Source organism: Stenella coeruleoalba, assembly GCF_951394435.1.
Source record: "Stenella coeruleoalba genome assembly, chromosome: 10".
Taxonomy (NCBI): Eukaryota; Metazoa; Chordata; class Mammalia; order Artiodactyla; family Delphinidae; genus Stenella; species Stenella coeruleoalba.
This window is the reverse complement of record NC_137156.1, coordinates 65,882,315-65,900,480: the sequence shown is the minus strand read 5'-3', so window position 1 is coordinate 65,900,480 and position 18,166 is coordinate 65,882,315. Positions and strand designations below refer to the sequence as shown.

Below are 18,166 nucleotides of genomic sequence, written 5' to 3'. Positions count from 1 at the left end.
AAAAAGTTTCAGTCACTCACGCCTCCTGCATCTGCCCTGTGCCAGGCCCTATGTGGCATCCTGGGGATGTAGCAGTGACCCAGACAGAAGCCATCCCATCACCTCAGGTTGTTCACTGATAGTGGGAGACAGAATGGTCAGTTGGGCATCCCCAAATCTTGGGGATCCCCGTAGGCAGAGTGCTCCAAGTGCCACACCTTGGCAGAGCTTGTGAAAAGATAAATTATATATATATTAAAAACGTAGCTAAGTAGGTTGACTTATTCTCATGGAATTTCAGTCTCCAGCATTCTGAGTCAGGGAACCTGGATGTTCCAGAAGCCAGGGGGTGTACTACCTAGAAGAAGAGGGCAGTGGAGGCTGCCTTGCAGGGTGCGGGCTGGAGGCAGAGGTTGTTCTTTCATCGAAGGTTTTCCTTACTGTAGAAAAACAACTGTAGAAAAACAGCGAGCTGACACACACCCCCCTTTTTTTTTTTAAATCAGCTGTCTTGGGACTTCTCTGGAGGTTCAGTGGTTAAGACTCCGCACTCCCAATGCACAGGGCACGGGTTCGATCCCTGGTTGGGGAACTAAGATTCTGCATGCTGCGCAGCCTAAAACATTTTTTAAAAAGAAAATAAATAAATAAAGATTAAAGTTTCTAAATCAATCAATCAACTGTCGAGGTATAATATACTATGGTAAATGAAGTGTTTACTGTGTGCACTAAAACAACCACCACATCAAGGTATGAAACTTCCTATCACTCCAGAAAGTTCCTTCATGCCTTTTTGCCCCTGAGTTTTGATAAGACATTATGATTTATTGGCTCCTTGTCTCTTTATAGCCATAAGTTAGAAGAAGAATTTGAGTGGCTGAAGAAATCTGAAGTCTTGTACTACAGTGTAGAGAAAAAGGGGAATGTCAGTTCCCAGCTTAAACACTACAACCCTTGGAGCATGAAGTGTCACCAGCAACAGTTACAGAGAATGAAGGAGAATGCAAAACATCGGAACCAGTACAGTATCCTTTGTTCATAGGGCATCTCTGCCTTGGGGAGAAGGGAGGGCAAGTGAGAGGAGACCCTACGAGCTTGGAGAGAGAAATTGAATTTTTTTTTAGTCATGGTTGTGCTAGGACACCCTACGTGGTAACTGTGGGCATATATTACTTCCCTCGGGGCCAAAGGCTGGTCTGGGAGTGCAGGTGCTGGGGAGGGAGTCTGATGGGTTCCTGGGGGTCAGGGGCACCTCATGGAGGGACCAACCTGCACCTGGGGGGCTTTAGCTTGGAGTGCAAGGACCTGGTTCATGTTTTCAGACTCCTACAGAAGTCCCCAAATAGTGCTTAACTGCCAGGGTCTGCAGTGGGGTAGGACTGACCTTTCAGTCTGGTTCACCAGGTTAGCACATGAAGAAAACACAGGGTCCTTTCTTTTTTTTGGAGTCGGGGAACCTGGATGTACCAGATAGAATAATGCATTGAACCTCGAAGTACCAGTCACCAAGGTTCAGCAGTTGGTTAACCCAGTCATGTCAGTCTCCTGTCATGACTGTCTCTATACACCCAGCAGCCCCCAGCTGAACACTCTCTGAAGCAAGTGTCAGATATTTCATTTCATCTATGTACACCTCAGCATGTATCTCTGAAAGATAAAGGTATTTTAAAACATTAATACCATTATTACTCCTTGAAAAATGGACAGTAATTCCTTACTATCAAGTATCTAATTTGTGACCCCATTTTCCTAATTGTCTCATAAATATTTTTGTTGATTATTTGCTTGAATGGGGATCCAAATGAGGTTCACACATTGCATTTGGTTGAAATGTTTAAGTCTTCTAAAATACCCTTTCTGGTTTTTCTTCTTGGAAATTTCTTGTCAAAGAAACTGAGTCTTCTAGAGTTTCCCACCATCTGGATTTTACTGATTACATCCTGTGGTGTCTTTTACATGTTACTCTTTCCCCTCTGTTTCCATTGAGTTGATAATTTTATCTACAAGCTTGATCAGATTCAGGTTCAGTTTTGGGGGGGTGGGGGCAAGAATCCCTCAGAGATGGTATTGTAGCTGTCCATCGGGAAGCACGGTGTTTTGTTGTCTTTCTCTTTTGTATTGCAGTTGCCTTAGAGCCATTTTTTCATTAGGTGATTTTCTAATTTTGTCATTCCTTTTTCATTCATTAGCTGGAATCCTTCTGTAAAGAGAAACTCTTCCTCATCAACTATATGCTTATCCTGAGGTATAGTTCATATAGGAAAGGCAGGTTAAGAGTTTATTTTCCTTTGTTTACTAGATTTGGAATAAAGAGATGGTTTCTTAACACCCTCCAAAGGTGACCAGTGAGGTTTTCAGCATTGTTATGAACCCATGAATTTAAACATATTTGACGTGTTTTAGTCCATTGCAGTTATCTTTACTGATGCTCAAATTGTCCCATGCTTGGCAAGTGGGAGCCTTTCAAAATAGGCTCCTGAGTCATTTTGACACAATCACAGTAGTCTCTGATGGCTGTCTTTCCCATATGAAGAACTGGTACAGACTCGTGTATATTTCATATTCCAGATGTGAATTCAGTCATTCTTCTACACCAGGGGTTGCAAACTTTTTCAGTAAATGGCCAGTGAATATTTTAGGCTTTGCAGGCCATACACTGACTGCATCACAACTCTGCCATTTGTACCCTGAAAGCAGCCATAGATGATAATGTAAATGAATGAATGTGGCTGTATTCCAATAAAACTCTATTTATGGTCACTGAGATTTGAATTTCATTCAATTTTCATGTGTCATGAAGTATTACATACAGGTTTTTTTTTAATTCTTATTTTTACTATGATTTTTTTAACATCTTTATTGGAGTATAATTGCTTTACAATGGTGTGTTAGTTTCTGCTTTATAACAGTGAATCAGCTATACATATATCCCCATATCTCCTCTCTCTTGCATCTCCCTCCCACTCTCCCTGTCCCACCCCATACAGTTTTTGACCTCTTAGAAATATAAGAATAGGGCTTCCCTGGTGGTGCAGTGGTTAAGAATCCGCCTGACAATGCAGGGGACATGGGTTCAAGCCCTGTTCCAGGAAGGTCCCGCATGCCACGGAGCAACTAAGCCCGTGCGCTACAACTACTGAGCCTGCGCTCTAGAGCCCATGAGCCGCAACTACCAAAGCCCACGCACCTAGAGCCCGTGCTCCGCAACAAGAGAAGCTACTGCAGTGAGAAGCTGGTGCACCACAACGAAAAGTAGCCCCCACTAGCCACAACTAGAGAAAGCCTGCGCACAGCAACAAAGACCAACACAGCCATAAATAAATAAGTGAATGAATGAATGAATAAAAAAATATATAAGGGCTTCCCTGGTGGCGCAGTGGTTGAGAGTCCACCTGCCGATGCAGGGGACACGGGTTCGTGCCCCGGTCCGGGAAGATCCCACATGCCGTGAAGCAGCTAGGCGCGTGAGCCATGGCCGCTGAGCCTGCGCGTCCGGAGCCTGTGCTCCGCATATATATATATATGTAAGAACCAATGGACCTCCCTGGTGGCACAGTGGTTAAAAATCTGCCTGCCAATGCAGGGGGCACGGGTTTGAGTCCTGGTCCAGGAAGATGCCACATAGCACAGAGCAACTAAGCCCGTGCACCACAACTACTGAGCCTGTGGTCTAGAGCCTGTGAGGCACAACTACTGAGCCCTCGTGCCACAACGACTAAAGCCCATGCGCCTAAGAGCCTGTGCTCTGCAACAAGAGAAGCCACTGCAATGAGAAGCCCACGTGCCGCAACAAAGAGTAGCCCCCACTCGCCACAACTAGAGAAAGCCTGCACGCAGCAGCAAAGACCCAACACAGCCAAAAAAAAAAAAAGTAAGAACCATTCATTCCTAGCTTATAGGTTATACAACAGTGAGTGAGCAGGGGGTCATGGTTCACTGGCCCTGCTCTAGGAGCACTGGTCTGGGCACTAGGGGAGCTCATACATCCGGTCATTGTTTCTAGATCTTTTCAGTGCCCACGTCTGGGAAATACATATTTATTTTAAAGAGAAAACTTTTCATGAGTTCATACTGATATTTCTAGTTCATATTTAAGACTAGGATTTACTGAATTTATTTGATGTTCTGTTTGTAATTTAGGACATTTCTATTTTTGTTTTGTTTTGCTATTTGTGTCACTTTTTTAAAAATTTATTTATTTATTTATGGATGCTTTGGGTCTTAGTTGCAGCACATGGGATCTTCATTGCGGCATGCGGGATCTTTTAGTTGCAGCATGTGGGATCTTTTTAGTTGTGGCGTGCGAACCCTTAGTTGCCGCATGTGGGATCTAGTTCCCTGACCGGGGATTGAACCCGGGCCCCCTGCATTGGGAGTGCAGCGTCTTAGCCACTGGACCACCGGGGAAGTCCCTAGGACAGTATGTTTTGGACCGTGGTCCCACATCTTGCTGAGTTCAGGGAATGATGTGTGTGTCTCCCAGGCTGTTCTCAGGCCAGTTCCCTGACAAGAATTGAAGGTGTCTTTCAGCCTTCTAGTCTGGGCTGCCTGCATGGGAGATGTAGCAGGATCTCTGGGGTACTGTGTGCAGGCCTTGTACCCTGGGACTGCCAGGGCCCCGTGGAGCAGCACCTTTTCATTAGAGGGGCATTGTCCTTAACCACTCAGAATTTATCTTACTGGAGAACCTGACTTCCCGTTATGAGGTGCCTTGTGTTCTGGACCTCAAGATGGGTACGCGCCAGCATGGTGACGATGCTTCAGAGGAGAAGGCAGCCAACCAGATCCGCAAATGCCAGCAGAGCACGTCTGCAGTCATTGGTGTGCGCGTGTGTGGCATGCAGGTGAGAGGAGTGCAGGTGCGTGGTGTGGGCTGGCTGGGGCATCCAGGAGCTGCCATTCTCCCATCGTGGCATAGTCCCGTTTTCTCAAAAGATTCCAGATTTGAATGAACCTGTCACTTTCTGGTTAGAAAAGGAAGCATGCATGCGTGGGTAATCGTCTCTGGGGCTGGCCTGGTTGGCTGAGTCCAGAGGCTGTGGACAGGCGGGGGAGAAAGGCAAAAAAGTTAGGCCCTCTCCACCAACACATACACTGAGCAGGGGGCTGGTGATGGAACCCAGGTCAGAGGGCTGTATCCTGAGTGGGTGTTGATTGGCAAGGACAGTGTCTCTTGTGATACTTAACAAATTAAAGGATCTGATCCAGGACTGTCATATCGCTGCCACTCCCCAGGGTCTAGGCCCTGAGATGGCTGTCAGCACCTCACCTGCTGGTCTCCCTCCCACAGGTATACCAGGCAGGCAGTGGGCAGCTCATGTTCATGAACAAGTACCACGGCCGGAAGCTGTCCGTGCAGGGCTTCAAGGAGGCACTTTTCCAGTTTTTCCACAACGGGCGGTACCTGCGCCGCGAGCTCCTGGGCCCTGTGCTTAGGAAGCTGACTGAACTCAAGTCCGTGTTGGAGCGACAAGAATCCTACCGCTTCTACTCAAGCTCCCTGCTGGTCATTTATGATGGCAAGGAGCGGCCTGAAGTGGCCCTGGACTCAGATGCTGAGGACTTGGAGGACCTGTCAGAGGAGTCAGCCGACGAGTCGGCTGGTGCCTATGCCTACAAGCCCATCGGCACCAGCTCGGTGGACGTGCGCATGATCGATTTCGCACACACCACTTGCAGGCTGTATGGTGAGGACAGTGTGGTACACGAGGGCCAGGATGCTGGCTATATCTTTGGGCTCCAGAGCCTGATAGACATTGTTACAGAGATAAGTGAGGAAAGTGGGGAGTGAGCTTGCTGGCTGCAGCAGTACCTGAGAGACTCTCTGTGTCCCAGGCACAGCTGTGCTGCGTCGGGGAGGAGGCCAGTATGGCCAGGCGGTGGCCCCTGCAGCCTGGAGCTGATGCGCAGAGGCCTCTATGAGTCCCAGCCTGAGCCAGCCCCAACCGCTCTCGGAGTCTTTATTTATTTTAACTCTCTTCAACATTCCACATTTGATGATGCAGATACCTCTTTCTTCCCTGAGTGTAAATGTTCTAATACAAATCTTTTTGTTAATTGTACACAGTGCTGCTGTCGTTCTTGCCCAAGGATAGGCAGCCAGCCCCCCTCCCAAACCTCAGAAACATCACATATGCCATGACCTTCACCCTGGCCCAGCAATATATTCCTTCCAGTGACCCCATCCCATGGACCCTAAAGTCACCATAGCCTCTTGGCTTAGTCCTCAGTCCCTTAACCGAGCACCCACACACATAACCGTAAATGGGTCCCTCTGGGATCTGTGCTGGTCTGTCCCAGCACCCCTTACGCAGAGAACTACACTTGACTGTTGATACAGGTCTTTCCCTGCCCTCATGTAGCTTAAGCCAAAGTTGGGCAGCAGGTGTGCCAAACCTTGGGTCCAGCTCCTGTGCCACTGGTAGCAGCTAATTGGCTGGACATTGTGATGTCAGACATCCTGGAGTCAATACTGGGGCCTCAGGTAGCCACCAGGCTTTGGTCTGTTGGCAGCCATTGGCTCTGTGGTCAAGGTCTTAGGAGGTCCCAGAAGGTGGGTGGCTTGATGGGAGGGGTTCTGAGCAGTGTGGTCCTCTTGGCCACACCACCTGTCACCACTCCTACGCAGCCCTGGACCCCACTGCAACCACGCTAGTGTCATCCTTCATGTGGCTCCAGCCAGGGCAGCCCCTAAGAGAGCTACATGTGCTCTGTGCTAGGACAATTTCAGGGAGAGGTGTGGCAAGAGGTCTTGAACTGCAGACCCAGACACCAGGGAGAAGGACACAGAACCAGTGCTAAGAAGGTAGGGTCTGGATGTCCAGTTTTAGCAGCCCCACCCCTTGCCTTGCCTGAACCTCCTAGCACCTCCTCTCCAAGGTCCATTATGCCTGTATCCACTACGTCCAAAAACAGGCCAACTGCATACACTGGCCTGGTTGTGCCTACAGCCCCTTCTCCCTGGGCCCAGGCTTCCAGAGGGGAATGTGGCTGGAGCAGCCCCTGGACAGAAATGGGAGGTCCCCAGGACCCTTAGGATCTCTCCCCGGAGTTTCCCCCTTCCCTCCTAGGACTTCAAAGACCTCACCAAGTCAGGGCTGACCGGAAGGTGGGCCAAGCAAGCTCTTAAGGCCACATGGTGCCCCACTCCCCATCCTCCACCAGCCCTTCTGTCTGCTCTCAGAAGGAAGCATGAGAAATAAACCTGGAGTTGTAAGTCCCCAAAGACAACAGAACAGAGTGATGTGATAGCGATTGATAGGGGTGGGAGCCTGCGGACTTTATACTGTGAGGAAGGGAAGTGTGTCCCAGGCAGAGGAAACTATGCAAAGACCCACATTACAGAGGACGAGAGAAGCTAGTAGCCGAAAAGAGGGGGTGGGGTGGGCAGCAAGGATGGGAGGACTTTGGACAGAGAAATGGCCCCCCGTGGGTTTTGTTTTTACCGTCCCCCCCTCACTCTTGCTCCGCGTTGCCCACCACTGGGGCGGTAAGCGGGCTCAGGAGGCCTAGAGACACGGAGCAGACCCGGGCCCCGCGGGCGCCTCCAAGTGTCTCAAGATACAACAACGGGACTACCCTAACGGGGTCGCTGTCCTTATGTTAGTAGGTCAGGTCCCACTCCCCTGGGGTGGCAAGGACGCATGGGACTGTCAGCATCGGACAGAGGCTCTGTCTTTGGGCTGCGGGCGGAGCGCTCCTTCGGGAAGTCGGATGGGCCGCAGCACTAGGGCTTGGGCGGGTAAAGGGAGTGGAGGGCCGGGCGGGAAAGCTGGGTCTGGGGCTCTAGGTAGGGTGCTGGGGCAGGGAGTCGGGAGCTTGGAGACACAGAAGTCCACGGAAGGGGCGGAAAGGGCAGCGGGTTCTCGGAGGCCGCGCCGGGCCGCGCAGCCTGTGGACACTAGGGGGCGCCGCGCTTCTGCGCAGGAGCCGACACATCCTGGGGCGGGGCTGCGGCGCGCGCGCGCGCACGCGCCGTATGTCACGGGGCAGGGCGAGCGCGGTGAGGCGCTCCCGGCCTGGCGTCCTGGTTTCGCAGACCCTGCCGTCTCTCCTGCCCCGGCCCGACTCACCCTCATGTACCGCGCGCTGTACGCGTTCCGCTCGGCGGAGCCCAACGCGCTGGCGTTCGCCGCGGGCGAGACCTTCCTGGTTCTGGAGCGCAGCAGCGCGCACTGGTGGCTGGCGGCGCGGGCGCGCAGTGGCGAGACGGGCTACGTGCCGCCCGCCTACCTGCGCCGCCTGCAGGTGAGTGTGCCCCTCCCCGGCCCGGCCTCAGCCGCCCCTAGACTGAGCTCCAACATAGGCTCGCAGGACAGACCCCGGCACCCCAGGCCCGCCGGGACCTCCAGCAGATAAGGAGTTTGAGAACCTGACCGTGAAACCCCAGGAGGACTGGGACCCTAAGAGCCCGCGCCCCAACCCAAGACCAGGGCCTTGACAGCCAACTCTGAGGACTCAGATCTACCAAAAGCCCAGCTCTGGGACTGAGACTCCTCGGGATCCCAGAGCCATTGGGCCCCAACATCTGAACCTCCATCCGAATAGAATTCAAGAGTCAGTCCTGAGATTACAGCACACCAAATTCTGAGCAGTTCCCCAGATCATTGAGACCCCAGAATTAATTGGCCCCTTCCCTGGATCACCAGGATCCCACACTTTTGCCTCCTTTTCCTCAGCTTCCACCACTGAGACCCGGGCAACCCTGGACACTGCCTGTTTCCCCACCATCTTCCATGCCTTTACACCCCCTCTCTCATTTGGACCTGAGAGCCATGGACACCCCCCTCCCCTAAATGACCCCCCAAGCCCTGAGACCTCAGTATCTTTTACTCTCCTGTACTCAGTCACCCCCTAAGCCTTTCCTAAGACACCTTCGTCAGTTCACTTTGAACCAGGGATCCCAGGCCCTGCTGACATTCCCTGGCACTACTCTCTTTCACAAGCCTCAGGCCCTGACTTTTCAGACTTCCTTTCTCTGAAGATGAGGGAGCTCCATCCCTCCTTGGCCCCCAGCCTGGGGTGGGGGCTGCTCCCATTGCAAGGAAGTGAGACCTCCCCATGGCGTCCCCGGTCTGGCTTTGGCCCCATTTCCTTCCAGTGGAGTCTGCAGCCCCAGTTCCTGTTTCCCCAAGAATAGTCCTGGTATGGGGGCTGGGATGTGTTGTCTCCAGCTGGTCTATTCTGATCACAGGGGGAAGGAGGGCCTGGAGCCTCCAGGTCTGCCCTGTGCCAGACACCCCCGCCCCATCCTAGTCCATAGCCTTTAGGAAACATCCTGTCCCAGCCCAGTTCAGGACAGAAATAACAGGATAAATTTGGAGATGTCATCTGGTCTTACCAGAGAGGATGGGCCCTGGTCCCTAAACCCTTGGCCTCATGGCATCTAGGAGTGTCTGGGTAAGAGTGAGAGCCCTGGACACCAGGGCTGCTGGGTCCAGGGTGAGCATGTCAGACCCAGCCTCTCTGGAGCTGGGAGCTTGTTGGAGCCTCTGAGGAAAGTCCTGCCTCTTCCCCAAGGGCCCAAGAGGCCCCTCCCCTGCCTGGGCCACTGGGGCTGGGTGTTTGGGGAGGGCAGAGAGGCTACCATCTTGTCTATCTGTTGGTTTCTTGCTGCATGTCTCCCTCTGCCTTCGTCTCCGTGGCTCTCTCTGTATCTCGGTGTCATTCTGACTCTCCGCTTGTGTGTGTTTCTTCCTCCGACTCTCTTCCCTTCTCTGTCTCCAAATCTCAATTTCTTTCTGCGTGTCTCCCTCTGCTTCTCTCTCTCTCTCCCTCTCTCTCTCCCTCCCTCCTTCTCTCTCTCTCTCCATCTTTCTTGCTTTCTGTGTATCATCTGTCTTTCTCTGTCCCCCTTTCTGTCTGCTGTCTCCTGCACTCTGACACGCCCCGTGCTACCTGGAGGGCTTTGTTGACCTCTGAGTCCATCTGTCTGTCCCCATCAGAGAAGCTTCTCAAACCCACTCTGGTGTGATGTCACCTTAGTTCTGAGGCTCCTATGTCTGATGGACCATGTGTGCCAGGGGCAGCGAAGGGTGGGAGTGGCTGGTCCCACAGCTGCCACCCCCTACTCTGTACCCCATGCCAGCCAGGCTGGGTAGATTGGACCCCTGAGTTGCTGCGGATGGCAACACAGAATCTGGGGCAGGGGCCAGGTCCTGTGCTCATGTCTGTCTTTTGCCACAGACACAGAACTGCTGCTTCCCAGTGCAGGTCTGGAGGATTCCTGGAATAGCTTGAGGGGATGGGGGCTGGCAGCAGGGGTGGAGAGAGGCGATCCCTTTGGCCTGTCCTCAGCTACTAGGGCCTGCAGAAGGCTCTCTGAGGACAGGGCCGTCCTGGAGTGTGACCTTGGTTTTGTGAAGGATCAGCAAGATCCAGAGTGATTTGTTAAGACTTCCAGACACTAGAGGCTCCCTGCTTGGCATCTCAGCCTGGGATCTGAGCCAAGCCTGGGGATAGACTAAGTGTGTACTCCTGGCCTCAAACTGAGGGTCCGTGGGCTGTGGTATTGCTCTAGACCCCAGGTTTTCGGCGACATCTTAGCTGAGAGCCTCACTGTGAGGTAAAATCCTGCTCGGGGCCCCAATATATAAAGCAGCAGCATGGGCCTTCCCCGTGGCCCAGCTCCCTGAGTGACGCAGTTTGAGAAGCCCATTTCATATTCTAGTTCAGCTTGCTGTGTTCACATCTGGCATTACAGGCTTTAGCTGTAGTGGTCCTTTGTCTGCCCCGGGCTCCATCCTGGGCTGGCTCTGGGCTCAGTACCTCACTTGGCCCCCAGGCCTAACTGCCCACCCCTGCCCCCACAGGGCCTGGAGCAGGATGTCCTCCAAGCCATTGACAGGGCCATTGAGGCTGTGCACAATGCAGCCATGCGGGATGGTGGCAAGTACAGCCTGGAGCAGCGCGGGATCCTCCAGTGAGTGGGGCGGGAGAACCGCCCAGTAAGCACCGTGGGGTGGGGTCCTTCCGTGAGTACTGGGTTCGCCAGAGAGCAGTGTTGGTAGCGCAGAGTGGGGTGGAGCGTGAGGGCAGTGGGAGGTTGGGGAGCCTGGGCTAGGGTGGGCCGCATCCCACGAGGAGCATGTGAGGACTTCGGGAGTTGTAAGGTAACTCCCCCAATAACCTCCCTGTCCCTCCCTCAGGAAGCTGATCCACCACCGGAAAGAGACCCTGTCCCGCAGAGGCCCCTCAGCCCCCAACCCTGCAGCTATGACCCCGTCCACCAGTGACCACCACCTGGATGCTGCTGCTGCCAGGCAGCCCAATGGGGTGTGTAGAGCTGGATTCGAGCGGCAGCACAGCCTGCCCAGTTCTGAGTATCTTGGGGCAGATGGAGGCCTCTACCAGGTACATGGTGAGAACATCCTAGGAAAGGGAGGTGGGTGGAGCTTAAGGCTTTGTCCAGAGGCGCCAGGGGTCCACTGGGGTCAGCGATGCCGCCTGGAACCATAGCCCTGCCCATGCCAAGCTCAGGGCGCTAGCCAGGTTGTACCCTCAGATCCCACTTCTGTCCTCCCAGATCCCACCACAGCCTCGCCGAGCAGCACCCGCCACGCCACCCCCACCTGTGAAGCGCCGAGACCGCGAGGCCCTACTGGCCTCGGGGAGTGGTGAGAAGGCGGGGTTGGGGGACTCGGGGGGCACCCTGTACTTGGAATGGTTACTCTGCCTATGTCAGGGAACTGGGGGCTCCAGGCTTGGGGGGAAGACAGGGCACGTGTCAGGGCAATTGGGGGTTCTGGGCTTGCTGGGAGGGTCTGGCATAGGAACAAGGCCCTGTACTGGGGGGCGGGGGCTCTGGGCTTGGAGGGGTTGGGGCCCCCAGGGGGCTGCCCTAGCACAGCATCCCCTCTCTGCCCACAGGCGGCCGCAACACCACACCTTCTGGGGGCAGTTCTGTGTCCAGCGGCTCCTCTGTCAGCAGCACCTCCCTTGACACACTCTATACCGGCTCCAGCTCATCGGAGCCAGGCCCCAGCTGCTCACCCACGCCCCCACCTGTGCCCCGCCGAGGCACGCATACCACTGTGTCCCAAGCTCAGCCCCCTCCCTCCAAGGTGCTAAACTCGGAGCCCCCTACAGAGGAGGTAGCAGTTGATACAGCCCCAGCCCCTGATGAGCTGGAAGCCCTGGGTGCACTGAGCCTGGGGACCACAGAAGAGAAGGCGCTGGCTGAGACTGCTGTGCCCAGGACCATTGGGGCAGAGCTGATGGAGCTCGTGCGGAGGAACACCGGCCTGAGCCACGAGCTGTGCCGAGTGGCCATTGGCGTCGTGGTGGGTCACATCCAGGCCTCAGTGCCGGCCAGCTCACCTATCATGGAGCAGGTCCTCCTCTCACTGGTAGAGGGCAAGGTGAGGGTGGGCAACAGGGCCAGGGACCTCCCCAGCCTGGGGCTGCCCTACAGCCCCTGCCCCTTCCCCACCCTCACACTGTGTCCAGCCTTTACCTGACAGGTCTTTGTTGAGCTCTAGCTCTTGGCTTCCTTGTGCTGGGTACTGGGGACATTTGGGCTGATCCCTGAAGGAGAAAGGGAGGAAGAGTATTCCAGGCAGAGGCTCAGGCTGGACGAGGGCCATGAGGCAGGACCGAGCTTGGCTCACAGGAAGAAGTGGAACAAGGCCAGCATGGCTGGAACACAGGGGGTGAGGGAGGGAGCAAGTGGTGTGGTTGGAGGTGAGACCTGGGGCAGGTGACAGATGAGACAGCCGTGGGTGGCCAGGAGTTCTCTCGGGCTGCAGGGAAGGAATGGACATAAGGCATGAGAGAGGGCAGTGTCATGCTGGCCTTAGCAGTGGAGAGCAGTGGGTGCTTCGAGAGCTATGATGGAGGCCTGAGTGCTGACTGAGATGTGAATGAGGTATGTGTGGATCATGGGCGGGTGGGATCCTTTGCCAAGGTTGGGGCACTGGTCAGGGAGCAGGATTGGGGGGCATGAGTCAAGTCTACACGGTGGGGGCCAGATGGGCCAGAGGTCTCTCCTTAGGGCTCCATGGCTCCTGCAGCTCTGGCTTGGGGTGTGGGGAGCAGTGAGTCAGTGGGCTTGCCTGTGCTGGGACACTGGATCAAGAGGAACACGGCAGGTGGGTAGATGACAGGCCTGTCCCACTTTGTGTAGAATCAGGGGGTGGAGTCTCAGTCACATTCAGGTGGTGAGGAGTTGGTGGCCTTCCTCATGGAGGATGTTTATCCAGGTCTGGGACAGGAGGCAAGTTTTTGGAGAACACCCCACGGATGTGTCTCATGCAGAATCCTGTCCCAGACGGTTGTTAAGACTTGGGGGCAGTGGAATTACTTGGGGAGGGGGTATAGAACTGGGTCAGTGCCCTTGGCGGCCTCGATGTTGGGGAATGGGCTGTGGGAGCAGATCTTTTGTGGGAGCTTGATGGGAGCAGCGGGGAGGAGGGAAGAGAACTGGGGGCTGGTCCCCTCACCCTTCCTGCGACGACGCTGGCTCCAGGCAGCTCTGGCAGGTGAGGCTGGGGCCCCCTGCCTAACACCGGCCTGGAGCTCATGCCATGACCTCAGGGTCTAGGCTGAACTCCAGGCCTTGTGGGCCTCCTGGAGATGGTGTGGGGCAAGTGTGCTGAGCCAGACCTCTTCCTCCAGGACCTGAGCACTGCCCTGCCCTCAGGGCAGGTCTGCCACGACCAGCAGCGGCTGGAGGTGATCTTTGCAGACCTGGCCCGGCGGAAGGATGACGCCCAGCAGCGCAGCTGGGCCCTGTATGAGGACGAGGGTGTCATCCGCTGCTACCTGGAGGAGCTGCTGCACATTCTGGTGCGGGCTGGGTGCCCCCAGATGCCCCCCACCCCTGCCCCATCCCTCCCCAGTGCTCGGGAGTCTCCCCTACTCATCCTCAGCTCACTCACATGTGGCCACCTTACACTGAGTGACTCCATCACACTTCGTCCTCCCCACAGACGGATGCAGACCCTGAAGTTTGCAAGAAAATGTGCAAGAGGAATGAGTTCGAGTCTGTCCTGGCCTTGGTGGCCTATTACCAAATGGTGTGTGGGAAACAGAGGGGAGGGGGCACAGAGGGACCTGGGTAGAGGTGGGGGTTCCGGGCATTGAGCACACAGGGTCCCCTGCCAGGAGCACCGGGTGTCGCTGCGGCTGCTGCTCCTCAAATGCTTCGGCGCCATGTGCAGCCTGGACGCAGCCATCATCTCCACACTAGTGTCATCTGTGCTGCCTGTGGAGCTGGCGCGGGACATGCAGACAGACACGCAGGGTGAGTGAGGGGCAGCTTCCTGCCAGCTGGGGAGGTTCCCGCCATCTGGGGGGCTCTGACCGCCTGCTTTGCTCCCCCGCAGACCATCAGAAACTCTGTTACTCCGCCCTCATTCTGGCCATGGTCTTCTCCATGGGGGAGGCAGTGCCCTATGCACACTATGGTAAGAAGGCAGGTCACTGACCAGCGGACCACAGGGAGCCCACAGCCCGCTGGAGGTGGGGCCCATGGCCCAAGGGGCTGGGCACCCACTGACTGTAGTCTGACTGAATGTCTCCAGGGCTCACAGAAACCCAGGGAGGCTGGGCGGTGTGGCGGTGTGTGACGGGGGGCGGGCTGCAGACTTCCACGTGCCCCTCTCCCAGAGCACCTGGGCACACCCTTCGCCCAGTTCCTGCTGAGCATCGTTGAGGACGGGCTGCCCTTGGACACCACCGAGCAACTGCCAGATCTCTGCATGAATCTACTTCTGGCTCTCAATTTGCACCTGCCAGGTGGGGGCAGGGCCTGACGGGGGTGGCTGACTCGCCGTAGGGGGGAGGAGGGGGGCTCTCCAGACTTAGCACCTGTGCTGTTGTCTACCCCCGTGTCCTTCCTCAGCCCCTGACCAGAACTTCATCATGGCCGCTCTGAGCAAACACGCCAATGTCAAGATCTTCTCCGAGAAGCTACTGTTGCTCCTGAACAGAGGGGGTGAGGGCCCAGGAATCTGTGTGGGGCCCCTTCGATGTCCTGTGACTCCATGACCTCTGTAACTCGCTGGGGTGACTCTGGGCCCCCTCGAGGACTCCCTGACCCCCTCTTCCCCCTGCCTTCTAGATGACCCCGTGCGCATCTTTAAGCATGAACCTCAGCCGCCACACTCCGTCCTCAAGTTCCTGCAGGACGTGTTCGCCAGCCCCGCCACAGCTGCCATCTTCTACCACACGGATATGATGGCGCTCATCGACATCACCGTGCGGCACATCGCGGACCTGTCGCCTGGAGATAAGGTGCCTGGGGATGGCAGCTGTGTAGAAACTAACAAAAGGGGGGCACCTGACACTGAATGGAGACTAGGGCGAGGGGCACTGCTGGAGCCGGGTAAGTGTGGGAGGCCGCTCAATCATGACAGGTGTGCCAAGACCCAAGGGAGCCCGCCATGAGGTGGTCGGGGGTGGGCTGTCTGAAGAAAGCAGGAGTGGAGGGAGTGGTGGGAGGTGAGGAGGAGGAAGTAGAGTTTACACAAAGCCTTGGAGGCTGCGGCGGGAGGTTGTCACCCCTCTCAGGGGCAGGGGAAGTGATCTGATTACCATCCTGAATGAAACAGAGACTGAAAGCACAGCAGAAGCGGGAGGCTGGTGAGGAGGCGGCTGCAGCTGTCCACGTGGCACGAATAGGCTGGGAGAGGAGGTCAGGCTGGGGTGTGTTGGAGGTGGGTTGGCAGGGCTTGCTGCTGGATTGGTCTGGAGCAACCGGGTGGATGAAGTGCCGATTGCTCAGGTGGGGAAGAACCTTTGAATAGAGTTGTGTTTTGATGTGTCAAGACTGAGAAGATACCTGTTGGACATCCAGGTACAGAGGACCTGGGGTGTGAGTTGGGACTGGAAAGAGACACTTTGGAGTTGGCTGTGCACAGATGTGCTGGGAAGCCTGTGACAATGCGGTCACCTAGGGTGTGGGATGGATGGGACAGAGGGAAGCTCAGGCCTCAGCCCAGGGCACAGTCGGGGCACATAGGGAGACACCCAGGAGGAAAACCAAGAGAGCAGGAGCCCAAAGCCACGTGTATGGAGGAGGAGGGGGATGAGCCGTCTCCACAGTTAGGAGCCCGAGTGAGATGAGGCCTGAGAATGAGCCACGGGATTCGCCACATGGAGATGAGGCGTGATTCACAAGCAGCGTCCAGGGACGCTCCAGGGCTCACAGAAACCCAGGGAGGCTGGGCGGTGTGGCGGTGTGTGACAGGGGGCGGGCTGCAGACTTCCACGTGCCCCTCTCCCAGAGCACCTGGGCACACCCTTCGCCCAGGGAAGAGAGTCCGAGTGGGAAGTTGAAGAGAGGATTTGAAGTTGGAGGGGAGTAGAAAGGGGGAAGATGGGAGCAGTGAATGGAGACAACCTTCGTGTGTTTTTAAGTGAAGGGGAGCAGAAAAAGGTGGGGGATCACTGGAGGGAGACATGGGGTCAGGGAAAGTCTTTTAAAGGTGGGAGATGCTGGTGCATGTCTGAGTCAGAGGGAATGATCCAGCACGCCAATCATGGAGAAACGGCTGATGTGTCGGGAGAGTCAGCCGCTGCGGGTGTCAAGTAGGTCAGGCAGCAGGGGAGGGTCCAGGCCCCCCTGGAGGGATGGCCTCTGGCAGGAGCCAGGACAGTTCATTCACTGGGGACAGGTGAGGTGTGGGTGCTGGGGGAAGACCAGGCGTTTCTGAAAGTCTGCTTGTTTTCTGCATGAAGCACAAAGCCAACTGATCGGGCAGTTTAGGTTTGGAAAATGGAGAGAAGGTGGGCAGTGGTCCTTTCAGGAACAGTGAACGTGGCAGAGGAAAGTGGCAGGGGTGCCAGGCAGTGAGGTTTGTGGTGGGGAATGCCATTCAAGCCTGCACAAGACTCTAATTGTCTGCTGCTTAGCTTCTAGGATTTGATTGGCAGGTGCTTTTTGGTCTGACCAGGGTTGGGAGTTAGCAGGGTGATGCTGCCTAAAGAAGGTTTGAGTATTGACTCCTCTAATCAGAGGTAAAGAGAGAAATGAGGGATAGTGAGGGGAGCAAATGGAGGAAAAAGTGCTGGCGCCAGGTCAATGGATCAGGGTCTCAGTGAGGATAAGGAGCAGCTGGGGTGTCAGATTGGAGTGGTTCTTGGAGCCGTTAAAGCCAGAGGTGCTGGAAGGGTGGGTTGGCGGGGAGTGTTGGAGATGGATTCAGGGCACACGTAGAAGGCAAGACGGCCGGGTCTTACTGGGACGGATTGGATTCGGGGTGTGGGGAGAAAGGAACTGGAGGGGACACGTGCAGTTTTGGCTTGAGCACTTGAATGGACAGCAGTGCTCTTTATTAAAATAAAGAACACGAGAAAGCCTTCAGCTTTGGGAAGATGGGGAAGATCACGAGTTTGATGGTTGTTATGTGAGTTTGAGTTCTCTCTGAGATAAGCAGGAGGTGACAAGTGGGCAGTTGGATTTTCTCATCTGCAGCTCACCGGAGACTCTCTGCAAGAGGTTTGAGTGGGGGATCACTATTTGAAGCTGTGGGTGTGAATGAGATCTTCCAGGGTGAGAGGATAGAGTGAGAAGCAGAGGGCCTCCAACAGACAGACAGCAGCCCCACAGGGGCCCAGCATTACAGGAGGGATGGGGGCTCGCTGCTTCCCCTCGCCACCTCTCTAAGGCAGGACTTCCCTGGGCCGGCCGCGTTGTGGGACTGTGTGTGTCTCAGATGATTTATTTATTCACTTACTTATTCAACGACTATCAAAGGCCAGTTCTGTGCCAGGTCCACTCTGGGTGCTGGGGATGCAACCCTGATCTTCAGTGGTGTGAGGTGGTCCACAGCCCTGGGGTCCTGTGGCTGCCAGGAGGCAGTAGTGGCCTGTCCCTGTCTGGTGGCAGTCTCAGTGCCTCCCTGGGGTCCCTGAGCTTGCCTGGTCTCCCCACAGCTTCGCATGGAGTACCTCTCCCTGATGCACGCTGTGATCCGCTCCACACCCTACCTACAGCACCGCCACCGGCTCCCCGACCTGCAGGCCACACTGCGACGCATCCTAACCGAGGAGGAAGCCTCGCCCCAGTGTCAGATGGACCGCATGATTGTCCAAGAGATGTGCAAGGAATTCCCAGTGCTGGGCGAGGCCCCCAGCTAGCACCTTCTTTTCCTCCCTTCCCTGCAGCCCTGGGTAGGGTGCAGGGGACTCGGAGGCTTGGCCCTAAGAATGTTTTGCACTGACAGTGTGAGGGGCGGTGATGGTG

The 18,166-nt window shown here is 55.4% G+C and overlaps 2 protein-coding genes across 3 annotated transcripts in view; both read left to right on the top strand.

The window, feature by feature from the left end:
- The window catches only part of IP6K2 (inositol hexakisphosphate kinase 2), a 29,181-nt gene extending 23,140 nt beyond the window's left edge, over positions 1–6,041 (top strand). For both annotated transcript variants that reach the window (XM_079933614.1, XM_079933615.1), the window contains exons 4-6: positions 829–1,004; positions 4,648–4,823; positions 5,270–6,041. In XM_079933614.1, coding sequence (XP_079789740.1) covers positions 829–1,004; positions 4,648–4,823; positions 5,270–5,770 — 853 coding nt within the window. In that variant the 3' untranslated portion in view covers positions 5,771–6,041. The remainder of the gene's footprint in view (positions 1–828; positions 1,005–4,647; positions 4,824–5,269) is intronic.
- Positions 6,042–8,031: 1,990 nt separating this feature from the next.
- On the top strand, positions 8,032–18,166 carry NCKIPSD (NCK interacting protein with SH3 domain). The gene is made up of 13 exons (XM_079934049.1): positions 8,032–8,226; positions 10,791–10,900; positions 11,127–11,331; positions 11,504–11,594; positions 11,848–12,338; positions 13,594–13,764; positions 13,908–13,994; positions 14,083–14,221; positions 14,304–14,384; positions 14,587–14,715; positions 14,822–14,914; positions 15,041–15,213; positions 17,857–18,166. The coding sequence occupies exons 1-13, from the start codon at positions 8,056–8,058 to the stop codon at positions 18,058–18,060; spliced, it is 2,145 nt and encodes a 714-aa protein (XP_079790175.1). The 5' UTR covers positions 8,032–8,055; the 3' UTR covers positions 18,061–18,166.